This window comes from Manacus candei, unplaced genomic scaffold (genome assembly GCF_025592945.1).
Source record: "Manacus candei isolate 608988 ecotype Guabito, Panama unplaced genomic scaffold, ASM2559294v1 h1tg000028l, whole genome shotgun sequence".
Taxonomy (NCBI): domain Eukaryota; kingdom Metazoa; phylum Chordata; class Aves; order Passeriformes; family Pipridae; genus Manacus; species Manacus candei.
In genome coordinates this window covers 6192483-6209169 of record NW_026138076.1, presented here as the reverse complement: position 1 = coordinate 6209169, position 16687 = coordinate 6192483, and the positions used below count along the sequence as shown (strand labels likewise).

Below are 16687 nucleotides of genomic sequence, written 5' to 3'. Positions count from 1 at the left end.
CTTTTCTACAGTTGTCTGAGCTGTATCATCCGCTGTAGAACTCGAAGAGTGATGGATCTCACTGAAAGTGGGCTTGTGCCCCCTTTTAAAATGAAACGCAGAGGCACCGCGTGCTTTTGGCCTTATAACGTTTTCTTCTTTTTCTTTTGTGAAAAAAAATAATGGTTAAAAGCAAGATAAGGGTAGAGAAAAGGCAGCAGACAAAGAATATTAACGGCTTCTTCTGGGAAATAAACAAGCAGAAGCTACACTGCTTTTCTTGGTTTGAGGGACTGCAGACTGAGGAGTTGGCAGGGAAGCCGTTGTTGCTTATCAGGGTATTGTAAAATTTTATTGAAGGCTTTCCTTTTGAATCTGAAGTGAAGAATCCAAATCTGGGCTTTGATTTTTCTTCAGTCATCTTAAATGCATAGTAGCCTTTAATCCTGACTTTGTCAATGTAGTATGCTGAGAAGGAAGAGAAACCAAAACCAGACATTAATAAAACCTTATAGGTTAAGTAAAACATGCAAACTTTCTGGTAATAAGTTCAGATTTCAAATTGTTAAAAAATGTAATTGCATCATGTAATATTTACTTGCTGCTTCTAATAATACTCAGCTGTCTCAATTGTGTGTCAATTTTTTAAAAAATGCTTAAAATTTGGGAATTTTCTGGACCTACTGTGTGAAAGCTGGATTTGAACAGAGTTGGAGCTGGGAGTTGGCTTTCCTGGGAAAAGCCAGATGCTGGTCTTTACTGAACCCAGCTATGATGACTCGGGGAGCAGCTGCCCATCTGTGCCATAAGAAGAGCTTTCCAAAAATTCCTTCCCTGCTCCAAACTCAGCTGCCCAGCCCCACAGCATGCATGGCTGTATGTTATACTGCTGCACCCAAGTGCTGGGTGAAAGTACTTAAATTATAAATAGCAGGCCTTGGTGAATAAAGATCCCTTCAATTCATGTGCAAGCAGTAAGCATAGTTCGGAATGTGACCCTGATTAAGAAAGAACATGTAAATTGGGATCTTTTTGTGAGTATTGTGAAGTGTCATGCTATCTGAGAAGTAAAATGGAAATACTATGATGAAATGCCCTTTAAACAATGCTTTAATAACTTATTTCCTTTAATACTGTATTGTTCTTTTGTTTGCAGTATGAAATTAGCATGGGAAATAAACCAGCAAATGCTCATTAGTCCTTTAGTAACTGAGAAAGAGCTAAGCACTGGGGAGAGAATGTTTTGTTTCTTGGTGTCTAAAAGTAATCTGAAGCTGTGCTAAGCCATGAGTAAGATTTGTCTCATTTTTTTATGTAGCTAACTCCTACAGAGGAGAAACCAGGATACCTAAGCTATGTTTGCTGACAGGTGCCTCAGAAAAACTTTTAAACACCACATCCTGATCAGGGATCTCACTAATGTTTGCCAATAGGGAAGGGAATATAAGGGCAAGCATGTATTGTGCATCTTATTTTGACTGTATGGTTTAGGTACTGAGGCCTTTCTGGTAGCCTGTGGCTCACTCCTTTTTTAACAATTGGTTGGAGGAAGAGGGAGGTGAGACCTGAGGTGCTTGCAGGATTTCTCATACAATAAGCTATTGCTGAAGATCATCATCTTGAATGTTTTTGTCCTCTACCTCCATAACTGTAACTAATTTTTCTTTAAAGTGAAGAACTATATTTCTATAGGTGCCCAGGAGAAAGCAAGTAGTGGAACAGGAACTAGAGTTGGACTCTGCATGTCCCTCCAAGTCTCCATGGACTTGCTTGCAATTTCCTGTCCAATGACTAGTTCAGCATGCAAGTAAGAAGACTCCTGCCTTTCTTTGGAGAGTAGAAATTTGTCTCTTCAAAGTTATTGGTCTGAAGTGCCATTTCCTAATAACTTCTGAATAACTACTCTGCTGTATGTGCATGCCCAGATGGCTTCTCACATGCTTTAAACTGGAAGCAGCTGTAGCTATGTTTCATGTCAGAGGCTTGCTTTGTATTGAATCTGCCCTGAGTGTGACTGCAGAATCAGGTCCCTCAGGGAGCTGATTGCTGATGGCCAGTTCCTGCATCTGAACCAGAACTGCTTGCTCCATCTAGTCTTAACAGTGCCTAAGGATTGCCTGGGTCTGAGCCACAGAATTGGCTCTGGGGAACTTGAATGCTCACCTTTTAAAACCTCTTGTACGTATTTTCCCAAGTAATAATTCCGAAGTTCATCGTTGTCTAAGGACGGGTCATCTATTCCATTTGCTGTGATGTAAATATCGATGTCGCCGTAGGTTTTTTTAATCCACCTGAGAACTCTGCGCATTCCCCAAGGCACCACTGCCAGACGAGAAGGGGAGCTCAGGCAGGTGATATCCTGCAGAAATTGAATGTCACGATCAAATTCATACTGGCTCCCATTCTGAGGTTCGTGAATCACAAATCTCGTGGTAAAATGATTCAGTGCATAAAAGTCAGCTGTACCTTTGACGAACTGCTTTTCCTCACTTGTGAAAGATGGCAACAAAGCGTATGAGAGGCCTTTTCTGTTTTTGAAGCCAATATATTCCCTCATGGTAGCTGGATAGTCCCCAGTCTTAAATATGGGATTGGCAAACCAGCCTATTTCAAACTGAAGAAACCTGTCGGCAGCTTTTGAATGAGATTCAAAGTAGGGGTTGGCAGGCTCAGCCCAGTCCGAATGCAGGGACAGGGACACTTTGCCATCCTGGAAGGACCGGAACTGCTCATCATATACTCTCCAGGCCATGGCGTGTGCTATTAGTAAATTATGTGCTGCCCTATAGGTATCATTGCTGCTCCTGTTGTACACATTGCTTAGCTGGTTAGGCTCGTTTATTGTAATCCAAAGTTTAACCAAATCACCAAGTTCCCTAAAACATAAAGCTGCGTAGTCTTGAAAAGCATAGGCAGTAGATTGGTTCAACCATCCTCCTGCCTGCAGCAAAGGACCTGGCAGGCCCAGGTAGGTGTGAGTGGGATAATACAAGGTGACCATGGATTGAACATTGAGTTTCAGTGCTTCACTAATCACACACCTGTAATATCTAAGAACTTGCCTGTTGACCACTGACAAATCTCCATTGGGTAAAATTAGTGACCAGTCAAGTGCAAATCTGTAATGAGTGACTTTCAGTTTTTCTAGGAGGTCAAGTTGCTTTTTAATACTGACAAAATCCGTGCACTGTGCTGGTCGGGTTTTTAGCTTTACCCCTTCAACTTTGTGCAGAAGCCCATCTCCTGTGACATTCCAGAGGTACAGGCTGGAATCGCAGAACTGTGGTGAGGAAGCCACCAATTCTGCCTGTGAAAATAAAAACTATGTTACAATGGTTTTTAATTAAATGAATGCTGCCTCGTAATCTACACTTCTGCCTGTGTTCAGCTGTAGGATTAGTGCTGGGTGTCAGAAAGCTTAGATACTCCAGGGGGGAGAGGATAACCAACTCGCCTATATGGGCTTTGTGCTAGTGGTCGTCTTACTTGTTCTGTTCCTTTATCTACAGAAAACATTAAAGTTGCACTCTCCTTTCTGTTTGGTTACACACTGGCATTTGCCCTGCCACCAGCCTACATGCCATATGTTTTCACACCAATATATCTCCCTGATTGAGTTCACTCTGTGGTCATGCAAACAGCAGTTCTCAGGCAGCTGCCAGGAAAGCAAGTGGTAAGAATAAGCACCAGGGGCTATACGAGGCACGTACAGATTGTTTTGGCAATGCTGCGAGATCAACCTTGTGAAACTGAGGCACAATAATCTCACACATCTTGTAGCTTTTAGTTTTATCTTTTCTATCTCCTACTAGTTAACAAGGTTCTGAGTAGCACATGGGTTTTTTTCCATATTCCAATTTTTTTAAATGCTTTTTGTAGGTTTCAAAATACAATATTGCGGAGTTTAAAATATTTAGATTAATTTATTTTTTTAAAGAAAATGGACTTTTCCTTGCTATATATTAACAAAATACATAGCACCTTTACTTTTTTTTTTCCTATGGTTGTCAAGTGAATAGGTTAAATTATGGGGTTTTGTTATTTTTTGAGGCTGATATTATTCCTGGGACTCCCTGTCTGTGTGCAATGACAGAAAGAGTATCCCAACACTGGCCATCCATACAGTTAGCTTATTTACCAAGTTTAAAGCAGAAATAGAAGAAAAGTAAAGTATATAAAAAACCCACAGTTTGGACAAAAGGTGGTATGATCTCTTTTCAAATGTGAGCTCTAGGTGGGTTATCTCAACTGTGCTCTGTGTCTTTTTAAAGGGTTTCTTACCAACTTGTCTAAGTAGCACTTAGAGCCAGGGTCAATCCAGGAATCTGTTTACCTTAAGCCTGCAGGTAGCTCTGCTGCCACCAGTGTAACCACCTTGTCCCTGCCCCATGCAACCCTATCCGTCACGCTGTCATAGGCATCCCTATGGCCACACTCCAGACTGGGTTTGGAAGCCCCTGATTGAAAAATAACCCAGGAACAATTGGTTGGAGTCAACTTGGTCTGAAATTTTCTAATCTGATCTGCCACGTGGAGATGCAAGCAGAGGGAAGGCGAGGGTGGGCCGGGCCTGGAAGGGCTCCTGTAGCGGGGCCTGCTGCTGCAGCAGTACCAGCACTGTGACCATCTCATCTGAAAACTTGCAAAGTACATGAAATTGAAGCTATGCAGTTATGGCTTAACTTTTGTTGGCAGTGTGCATTGAGATTCCTGAATGCAAGGTGCCATACCCAGTCATTTGTTCACCAAGTAAAGTTACTGATCACTCTGCTTCCAGCAGTCTTCTCAATATTTTATGCTTACCTTGAGAACAGATTCGGTGATACCCCAGGAGAAGTCACAGGAGAATTGAGCTTGCAAGCTTGGGGTAGACTCTCTTGGGAAGAAGCCATTTTCTTGGATGATTTGTTTATAATAAAGTGCAGATGACTTGGGAATCCTTTCTTTTTTTTCACTTTTGAAGTCTACATAAAATAATCCACGCCTGATGTTGTAAGCATGTTGCCATTCAAAGCCATCAAGGAGGGACCAGGCTGTGTAACCAAACACGTCTACGTCATCATATTTAATAGCTATGTAAAAGAAAGTAACATCCATGAGTCTTACATTTAGTACTCTAACATATATAAGGGATATTTATGAGAAAAGGCTATTTACTTTGAAAATCTGGAGTGTCTTTTCAACATTCATGGGGTTGTTGGCCCACTGTAATTAATTGCAAAACTCTGACATTATATATCTTAGTCTTTATTCATTACAAAAAATGTGTCACAAGTTCCTTAAGAAATTAAATTACTGCAGGACGCTTTATTTCTGCTCTGAGCAAACACTACTGCCAGCCAGGCTTTAAGTTGCATTTGACAATTTGCCAGTAAGATATACTAATAAAATTAGAGAACCATGAGTAAAAATTAAGGGTGCAACAATTGATCTAGATTGTGCATTTGTCATGAAGCTAAAACTCTCTACCTTTATTTGAAAGATCTCTGTAAGCTCTAACATTTAGGAATGCCTATTCAGCTTGTAAACTGCAAAATTTAATGTGTTGGTATGGGACAATTAATGACTTCAGAAGAAGTTGGGTTGATCAGCTCAGAGACTGATTTAATCACAGAATGGGTGCAGTGCATGCATGTTTCTTAATATCCCTCTACCTTGCAAAGGGGTCTACATATGATCTTTTACATATAATATATGAGAAAGATGACTACTGCTTTCTCAGATATGGAACCCGATTCTTCAGGAAGGGCACGAGAACCTGCAAAGCAGCTTCTTGCCAGACACCAACTAACCACAATGTTTTTTACCCACTTACAGCACGTGCCAGCAGGCAGCCTGGAAGAAAAAGTCCAAACTCCATGGTCAGTCATGTTAGCTGCCTGTCGCCAGCTTTAAGCTAGGAAATACCACAGGATAACTCATCACATTAACCTTATAAGGGCTGGAATATCAAGGGCAAAGCAGTGACCAAGTGGGGTTACTGAGGATTTTGACACAGTCAGATGGACAAGCTGTATTTTACTTGTGGTCCACCACATGAGCAGAATAACAAGGTAGCCAGCAGCACGGGTGCAGTCCAGAAGGATATTTTCCTAGTTGCCAGATATGAAGTATATGAGAAGCTGATAGATAAGGCCAGAATACTGGAAAGGAGATGAGGGAATGCAATGAAGCAATACAATGGCATGTATTTTCAAGAAAAGCTATTTCTAAATATTAGGGAAACCATGTGAGAAAGTATGAAAGTGTCTGAAAATATCCATTGCAAAATTCAGAGGTGGAGATTGATATAGATCAGAAGGACCTGGCAAGTGAAGATGAGTATTTCATGTCTGCAATGAGGAAGGCTGAACAAATGGAAGCAGACATCTAGGGACAGCATAACTGACAACTGAGAATATTTTTGTTTCTAGAAGTACACTGAATGGATGGCAGGTAAGTTTAATTGTCAGAGCAAAAGATGCTGTAGTACTCGAGATGGTGCATGCCTAGTTGAGAATTTGTGCTTGTTAAAATGGGTAGGGGGAAAAGCACTATTTTATGTATATTTTGTGGTAAGAAGACTTAAAAGTTAGGGAGGTGATAGGTAGAGATCCTGTGGATCAGTGTGAGAGTGTGTTTGCAGCATTGTCTGCAGGGACAGTGAAAGGAGATGGCAGAAACAGAAGGCAGGATCCTCACTGAATGTTGGAGTGGGGATGAGAAAATCCTGAATAACAAGGGGATGACTGGGGGCAGGAACAAGGAGCTGGAGGTAGAAAAGGTCAGCAGTTAACTAAGCTCCCTGTGTCACCAGAGATTACTTTCACAGAAGGAGATCTCAGGGCATTTTTGTGTCCACTGTAGGTGGAGTCTTGGAGTCCTGCAGGAGTAATAGTTTCAGTATGGACGGGCATATGTGTGCCACTGAGACACTGTGGCTTCACTTGCATCCTTAGGTCATAACTGAGGTCAGTTCACTGTAAAGGTGATGTTATACATCACCTATTTTCATGAGTCACGGTGCCACAAGTTACAAACAGTGCAAAGTTTACAGTTCTCTCCCCAAACAAACACACACTCATGAGTATAGCTCCTTATAGCCTGTTACATGCTGTCTTAACGGCCACCACCTCGATACAGTTTGGCCTATATAAATCATGTTTTGGGCTTAACATGATCTAATTGGTTTTGCTGCAAACAGCAAATTTATACCTGACTTCTCTGTAAGTAAAAATATGAAAATATGTTCCAAATATTATTCCTGATTGGACAAATTACTTTGCTTCCCAAAAAATGCATTAATTAAGAGATAATCCTGTATTTTGAGGCAGAAGTTGAAGTATCTACATACATCAAAACGTTGATGACAATTCTTGACAAATAGTTATTGGTTGAACATTGACCAAGTATTTCAGAAGTGTGAATCCATGGATGGTTATCACAGACAGGTCTGCTGTAGAATTCAGGCCTGCATCTAGATTTTCCTACTGTGTCACGCATTATTTAAAATACCATAAATCAAATACTGGATGCAACTTCCTCCAAAAAAAGGCAGGATATATTGCTCCCTTGCACTACGTAAAGTTTACAATTTGAACCAACTTTAAATATATATGGATAATCTTCCTCTGGAGCTTAATTACAGTTGTTGGTGAAGCAGTACTTCCTGGCTTGGTCTCTGAGTAAATGATAACTCATGTTTTCCCTTTCCTGAGGATAAAGAAGGTTTTTGTAAAGGGATCTAAGCCATCCCATCACTGCAGTGGGGCAGTCTGCTGGGCTGATGGCTCAGAACCAGCAGCTGCCCCACTCCCAGCATCACTCCTATAAACTGGCTGAGGAAAGAAATATTGTTTTTTCAGAGGCTTAAGGTACTCATAGTGTTTATATTTCATACAAAATTAAATCTTTTACCTTCAGAGAGCACCCCATACACCGGCTTTATGAAGGGCAAATCCAAGATAAAATGTGTGTTATTAAAACATATCATCTTTGTTTGGTGTGCAATATTCCTCAAGAATAATTGTCCTTCTCCTGCTCATTTCCTTCATGCATTTTGCATTGGACTAGGACCCCAGCATGTCAATGACAGTCTTTAGTCAGTCTTATTTTCCTGCTGTCAAGGTATGTACCCACATAAAGGTGTTACAGTTGAGCTGCCAGTAGTGAAAAGTGATATCCAATAGATTTGTTTTCATTAATTTCTCACTCAGCTTTTTATTTATTTAGTTTTAAAATCCAATGCAATTGTTGGACTTTAACTTTCTGGGACAGAGACTATGGGGCTTTTTCTGTGTTTGTACTACACCTAGCACCAGTAGATCCTGATCCATGACTCATACTCATGCGGTATAAATAATTAATTATTAACTTTGTTGCCATTACCACTTTTAAAAAAGATTAAATCACCACAGGGCTAAATATCAGACTATTTTAAAGTGCTCACTGAAAATCCAACAACTAACTTGTGTACAAACCTTGTAAAACCTTATTTATGAAGTTTTTCATCATGTAGATGGCTGTGGTGTCGTCTGTTTTCACATGGTTGTCAGTGAACCAGCCATTCTCTGCAATCAAGATTCGAGGACTCTTGTATTCCAGTTTAATCCAGTTCAGTACTTCCCTCAAATTGAGTGACAAATTTTGGCCCATTTTTTGTAGAGTGTTTGGAGGTTTAAAGTTATTAGGACCAAAGGAAAATGCAAAGAAGTCAGCTGTTCCCTTTATGTAGTTTTTTTCATCCTCTGTAAAGCGTGGCAAAAATGAGAATTCATTTTTCAGTTCTTCTGGATAATCACCATCCCCATGGATAGGTTTAGCAAACCATCCGAGCACTCTCTCCATAGACTTCTGACATTTAGAAATGTCCAGCTCATCTTCCAATTTGTTAGGTTCGATCCAGTGCGATCCCAATACTATGGACATCATCCCCTTCTGATAGGGTTGAAAGTGTTCTTTGTAGTTATGCCAAACTTTTGCATGAGCCTGATGAGAGAAAAATAGCTTTAAATTGTAACCCTAGTAAGTCTCTGTATGGGCTGGCAACTAGAGAGGCAAGTAGCTCCATCTGACTCACTGCAGGCTTATATGGAAATATCGCAGTTAAGGCACACAAGTTACCCTGCACAGTTGTAATGGGCCATGGCTGTTACCCTGAAAGGTACCTTGGGATGAGGGCAATGCTCAGTAACTCATGCGCTGTTACGATGGCAGATCAGGGTTGTGGCTTTTTGCCTTCTGTCATAGGTCTAAATTTCAGGAGAGGTCCCAGCAGGGGTCTGAATAGCTGTTGCATGGACACTTTGAGACTAAACAGCTGTAATGGTGGGATTTGAACTCTGTGATCTAAACAGTCCCATTAGATCTTTCTTTGTCAAGCAGTGATTGCTGATACGGTTAAAATTTTAAACCATCTTTACAATTGTTCCGTAAATTATGCATCTCATGATATTTCATTTGTCAGTGCTGACTCTGAGCTATTAATGCTCTGTGCTCTGGGGGTTACCTAATGAAAACACATCCACTTCATCCTTCTTCTTGGGATTTAGTTATTTTAGTTTGGCCTAATCATATGAGTAAGTGTTTGAGTTTTCATATTTGCACAATCCCTAAATGTAAAAATTTGGACAAAGGACCCAGATGCGAAGTTTGAACCCAAATGTCAACTTTCACAGTTCTGAGTGAGAATTTTGTTCAGGAATTTAATTAATTTCTTCTTTGAAATGGCCATAATTTTTCTGACAGTACATGCAGCAGCATAGAATGAAGCTTACTCACACCAAGTAGGGAGCAATAACACTTGAGTTTTAAAAGGAAATTTGGCAGCATATAATCTAGTGGGTATGGCATGTTGTAGTACTCATAATTGGCCAAATATTGACTGCCCTAGGACAGACTGAAAATTTGCTATTCACGTGAGTGACAATGAAAACATATCTTGTATCACATCTTAATACCATTTTTTCTGATTATCATCATGTTTTAGAAAGCTGAACATCATTACACATCAGAATTAGCTTCAAACGTCATGTTGTTAATTAATTAAATAAGGGAATACAACAGAAAAAATTTACACAAAACCAGAAATACATGGGAGACTGAGGAACCACTAGCATTGTCAAAGTCCTATAGGAAAATGAGACAGCTCAGGGGTCAGAGAAGGGTGACTGGACTACAGTGTGAATCACATCAGAGGATATGACATGGGAGGGGAACTAACCTCTCCCAGCTGAGGAGCTGTCAAGTAACTCAGGGTTTACCTTATACCTGAAATGTGGCTTTATACTCTTAATCTGGAAAGAAAATAACTGTTTGCACCTAGGAAAAACACTGAGAAGTATTGTGAAATACTGAGAGCGTTGAGTTAGACCACCATCATTACCAAGCCAAACAGCATTGCTTACCTTCGACAATAATTTCAGTTAATTTATCTAGAAACACACAGCCTTGACAGTTAAAAAAAACCAAAAGGCCTGATATCAGGTAGATATTTGTTTAAGCTAGGGAGTACCAAAGCATTACAGTTTGTGAAATTTTGTGTATCAGTTGTTCATGGTTTCTAAGGTCATGCTCGTAACATTTGTTCAAGGTCTGCCTTTGAAAATACTGATAAAGTAACACTAACCTTTGAAATGCAGGTTCTGTAGCTGAAAAGGGAAGCCAACAAAAATGGACACATGAGGCAAATTGCAAGATATAGTTAAAGTATTATAAAATGGTTTTCTTATCAGTCTCATCAGAAAATTTAAGTGGCCAGTGTAATCTCCTCAGTTACCTTCATTGTGCTCTCCTGAGAGTCCCTCCACCCTGGGGTGGCTGCTAGGGCCAGGCTTGCTTTGTTCTCTACTTCTAGTGATTTCTTACCTGGTTAGTACATTTTCTTTTCCAGACACAGGCCACTAACACCACTGTTTAATGAGAGGTATATGGTTGCATTGGCTTAACAAGAAAACCCCGCTGAAGTGAGCTGTATTATGCACAGTGCCAAGTACCACGACAATAGCACCAGGTAAATTGTAGCAATCACACTTTTCTAGGTGAAGTGGTGAAGATCACTTTGCCAAAACCGAACTAATTAGAATGGAATATTGACATGTAAAAGGCAATCAGGGACAACTCATTGTATTTGTACACATCTTCAGGAGCTGATTAGAAGAAAGTAAAGTTACTACTACAAATGTTGTCTACAGTCGAGAATACAGCCACAGGTATAATTCTAGAGGAGTAGAACTCAAGTACAAATAAGTACATTTAGTATGAGTCAAGACAGGATCCTCATACACAAAGTCATATGTATCATTGATGACTCTTAGTTCTGAGGATTAACTCTTACTGAAAGAAACTTGTCAGTATCTCTAGTAAGGGTTTTTACAGACATAGTAGAGACAATAGCATTTGCTTGCTGTAATTCTCCTTTGAGTTGTTAATTATCTGTAAAGCAGATTAACATTTTCAGATAGAAAGTCTTCACTAAGTGCAAACTGTTGTTGATGGAACCAGCTGATTGATATAATTTGTTTTGTAAGACCAGATATGAAACAAACATTAATTTAAAAGCTGTATCATACATCAAATTGTGTATTTTGAGTAAATCTTGACTAATCTTTTTTCAGTTAGAGTTTAATCCGTAATCTTTCACTTTCCTTGGTAGATCAAGGACAAATGTCAAGGCTAAAGCAGGATCAATATTGTGTATTTACTCTAGATACATATGACTCATTAATTTCAGCATATTTTCCTGGTATTAATATAGAAATTATTCAATAGACTTGAAAGTCACAGAAAGTGCTAAGTCACTTAGTATTAACCCTGCAAAAAGGCTGGAAAAGTCAATCTAATAAAATGAAGACAACAGTATCGTTCTTCTCTTCTCTAAATACTCTCATGCTCTTTCAAACCCTGATCCTCTAATTTATCATGTGCATATGCAAAGAGCTTTCCAAAGAAAGACCAATACTTTCTAATTCTTAAGATATTTTAGACAAGGAATTTTCTTTTGAACAGCAATGAGCACACAAAACAATGTCAGGGGTATATGGAATTATTTTAGTGCACTGGAAAGTGGGAACATTTAGGAAAACTAGAATTAAAAAATGCTAATAAAATTATTTGGGGTTCTTGTTCAGTTGTTTGGTTTTTAAACCATGAAGAGCTAGAATATAGAGGCTGCTGCTGCTGATGTTCACCATCCCTTCAGAAGAAGGCAGGTGTGTGTGGCTTATTTGAAGACAATATTTCAGTTTCAGACCCTTTTGGTCTGCGGTAAGGATGTAGTCAATAGAGCTAAAGCCCTTATTTTGAAAATTGATGGAATCTCAATCTTTGTGAAGGACAAAAGGGCTCTTGAGATGTAGGCAACTACATTTCGGGGGGGGGTGTTGAAGGACTGAGTCTTTACTATTAAATTTTTTCTATGCTAACTGTCTTGCATTTAGATTGTTTTTCCTAATGATTGCCAAGAAGTGTAAGAAAGCTAACCTGAAAATAACAAATCATAACAAAAAAAGTGTGAATCAGTGCTGAATTTTACATCATGTTTGAGAAATCTTCCAGCAAAGACATTTACAAGCATAGATGATTCTGGTGTCCACCCCAGAGCCATACTTGATGGAGATAGGTTTCCCTCTTCCTGTAAGAAATACAGATGCTGGTGTAGCTTCATCTTTCTAAGTCCTGAGGAAAGGACTCCATTTTGGAGGAAGGGAAGAAAGTGTCTGGTTGGACATAGAAGTAATAGTTATTCCCCATTCATTCAGAAGAAATTTTTTTTAAAGAGAATAAATTATGGAACTTTTCTGGGACACACTCATCCACAGATCCCAAAGGCAGCAGTCACCATGTAGAGATCCTGGCACAGTGACAGCTACTGTAGAGCTGGGAGTAATGCAGCTAGGCACAGAGAATAAACTTACTAGTTGGAGAATAAACATTTTACAATATGATCTTACTAAGCTAGAACCAATCATACTTATATATACATACTCCATGCTAGTAGAATTGATTTAATATGCAAATACAAAAAAGTTTCCTTTTAAACTAATAGAATAGTCATTCAGTGTAGCCAAATGAATCGTAATGTCAGTGTGTTTAACTAAATGGAAAGAATAAAGAAGGAAAATCTTACTCTTTAATAGCCAGATTTTGTATGTAAAATTTTTAAATAAAATAATAAACAAGCACTTTAAAATAAATAATTACTAGGTCATCTTTCGTGAATAGAACAGTAAGATCAAAGTGAGGATTAACAGAAAGACTGCCTTAGGTAAAGGCTATTTCTTGGTGCTTTCACAGTCTTTTTTTGGCAAACATTGATCACAGGACTAATTCCTTCCATCATTTCCCATGGCGGTGCAAAATCAATTTGTAAAATCTTATTATACTGTACCTTGATTAAATTGTGTCCTACAGAGTAGACAGTTGTTATTTTCCCTCTCTCTCCTGGAGCATGAATACCTGTGCCATACCCATGCCAAGCAACTAAATATGGATTGTGGATTGTAATCCAGTACTTAACACGATCCCCAAAGGTCTGGAAGCAAAAGGTGGCATAGTCATTGAAGATATCAATTATTGATTCATTTCTCCATCCCCCATATTTTTCTTGCAGCATCAAGGGCAGGTCCCAGTGGTACAGTGTAACTACAGGATCAATATTTCTGTAGAGTAGAGAGTCAATAAGGGTGTTATAATATTGGAGTCCTTTTTCATTGGGAGCTGCTACGACTCCGGTGGGAAAAAGCCTTGACCATGAAATTGAAAACTGGTAAAAAGTAACTCCCAAAAAATCCAGAGCAGACAAATCTTTGTCCAACAAAATGTAACTGTCACTGGAGGTGCCTGTGCTGTCAGCATCACTGAACTCTGAGTGGGTGAAGCGGTCCCAGATAGAGGAGCCTTTCCCGTCCTTCCTCCAGCTGCCTTCCACCTGGAAAGCCCCTGTCCCTACACCCCAGAGAAACTCTTTGGGGAAAGTGTCATACAAAAACATCTGTGTTTCACTCACAGGGCTGAAGTGGGGGTCCTTTTTCCACACAGATCTTCCCTCTTCAGCAAGCCCAGTAACTGTCCTTATGAAAACTAACATCCAAAAAGCAACAATTCTCTCCAGTCGTTGGCCACACATTATGCCGGTTTATAGTGCCAATGTTAAAAGTCAGATTCCTTGTACGGACACTGAAAAAAATCCATTCATTTGCTGGAGTCCCCACCACGCAGACTGTCTTCATCCGCCACAAACTGCTGGAGTGTCTTATCAAAGCTTCACTAAAAGCTTGTGATCGTAAAAGCCCTGTCAATGATTAGCCTGAACTGGGAGATGTAGAACGGGTCAGGGAATGGTGTAATTTGTAGGGAGGTGGCCTCTGTATGACCACTGAGACACCCACCTGGCTTCGTGCTGCAGGAAAATAGGTTGCCTGAACAAGAGAAATGCTAGTAACTAATTTGTCAGTATTTAAAGCTCAGTCATCCAGGTTGGGAGAATATAGGTGACAGAGGGGTGCTATGAAGATGTCACATCCTTTATTCCTTGTGCAGTTGTATTTTGAGGAAACATTAATATAATTCAGACTACAGAGTCTCCAATTAAAAAATTATTTTTCCCATCTGTGTAATTGGATGGCTGGAAGGGGACTGCATCATTCCTCAGTCCTGCCCTGCTCAAACCCCCTATTTCTGCTGAAAAGCTCTCCCTGGACTTGTGGGAAATTTTGTTGTTGACAGTGAATATTTAACAGAGCAGTTATGCAATACGATTCAACCTTTTAACATTTTACATTATGGCAACACTATATATGTTGAGATATAGTCAATTTACTCAGTACAGTAAGGCTGAGTCCTGCCATTTTATTTTCTTGAGGCACAGTTATATAAAGTGTATCCACACATAGAGCACAGTTGCTGAAGAGCTTTGCGGAACAATATAGCAGTGTGAAGTAACTTCACATGCAAGAAATACTAAAATCTGAACATGGGAACGATTTATCACCTGAGTACAGCACTCTGCTTGGATGAATTAGCCCTGCTGGCATGTAGGACATGAAAGTCCAGAGGCACTGCTGTGCTGCTGCCACCTGTGAGAGTATGATTGCAGCACTGCACAATAGCACTGACATACCTTTAGTTTATCCATACAGCTGATTAATCAGTAAAAATGAAAGACAATTTATTTATGTTTTAAGATAAACAACAAAACCTCCATGTGTGTAAGCACTTCTCTACAGTGCCTTTACAGGGAACATTTTCACTACAGATGAAGAAGAAAGCTCCCACTGCTGGTGGGGTAGCCACGCATCTTACACAAGTCTCTGCCACATAACAAACCCAGCACTCCATCAACTACCTGAAGTAATTCATCCACACTTAGCCAAGATCCTACCAAACACAGGCAGCTTGGAAATGAAAGAAATGAAAGAAAACCCAAAAACAAGTTGTTATGGATGCCAGTACACTCCTAAAGCAGCTAGTTACTACGATTACCAGATGCTCAAGTTCCAAATACCCACGACAGTTTCGTAACACCTTGGCAATCTATTGACAAGGTAAAGACAATGGGCTTCTCCTCACTAACTACAGCAGATTTAGTACCACTGGCATCTTTTTGCAGACAATATGTTGCACCTGCCCAAGATATGAAAGATGCAGCAGAGACTTGTGCTCGCAGATGCTTGATCTGTACAAGGTTATGAATTGTATTTCTTTCCTGACTATTGACACGACCTTGCTATAATCAAGGTTTGAAAATGATTCAGTGTTTCAAGCCTCTGTGAATCCAGTTTCTTACTGCTTTTTCACATTTAACTGTTTGAGCTATAATGTAACTTCATGAAGTTAGAGAGGAAGCAATTTAACTGATGAGAGTCATACAGTGACTTGAATTTGGGAGGAGGTTTTGATTACCTAAGCAAGGACCTGGGGAAAGGAAACACTCTTGGTAATTTGGAAAGCAATCAGCATAGAAGAGAGAGGTGTGATAGGGGGCTGTTGGGAAGTGAGGGTACAAAAGGAGGGGAAGAGAATTAATTATTCCACTAGCTCAAGTGGCAGAGTCAGGACGTGGACATCAGTATGATAGTTCACAGTGGGATTTCCTGCCTCTGGCCATGCACTTAACGAATCTGGTTTCAGAATGAATCAAGGCTGGGAGAGGCTGAGATGTCTGGGGCACCTGCTGATACAGATTCAGCAGTTGGGAAGACTAATGATTATTCAGTTAAATTCTTAGCTATCAATTTTCCTTTTCTTCTTTGCTTCTGTCAAGGCACATGATTCAAATGATGAAAACAACTTTTCACTTGACTATTGAATATGTATTCTCCTTGTTTTGGGGTTTGGCTTGAAAACCTCGGGTTTGATCTGCAAAAATGCCAAATATGTTAGTTTAAAGGAGTAGAGTTTTGAATGTTAGGTGGAGTATCCAAGTTAACACACATTCATTCTGCCTACATATGCAAATGAAGAGAGGGACCTAAAGACAAAGTTCACTTAGAAAAAGTGTAATGTTTACATTCACATCAGCTGCTCAGATCTACTAGTATGAGAAGCTCAAAAAAGTACAACTTATATAATTGCCCACAACAGCATCAAGCAAATCACTTATCTTCACCTTATACAGCAAAAGCTGTTTGATATGGGGTCAAGTCTTTTCTAAAGATGCCCAATTGTAATGGATACTATAGAAAGCCTAATGTAAATAGAAACTAGACCACAGATTTACAAAGAATTTTTG

The 16687-nt window shown here is 39.6% G+C and overlaps 1 protein-coding gene across 1 annotated transcript; it reads right to left on the bottom strand.

Moving 5' to 3' along the window:
• Positions 1–85: 85 nt before the first annotated feature.
• Positions 86–14244, bottom strand: KLB (klotho beta). Its single transcript, XM_051789945.1, has 5 exons — positions 13346–14244; positions 8439–8946; positions 4783–5051; positions 2143–3286; positions 86–447 (listed from the first exon to the last, which is right to left on the bottom strand). The coding sequence occupies exons 1-5, from the start codon at positions 14081–14083 to the stop codon at positions 86–88; spliced, it is 3021 nt and encodes a 1006-aa protein (XP_051645905.1). The 5' UTR covers positions 14084–14244.
• Positions 14245–16687: the final 2443 nt, after the last annotated feature.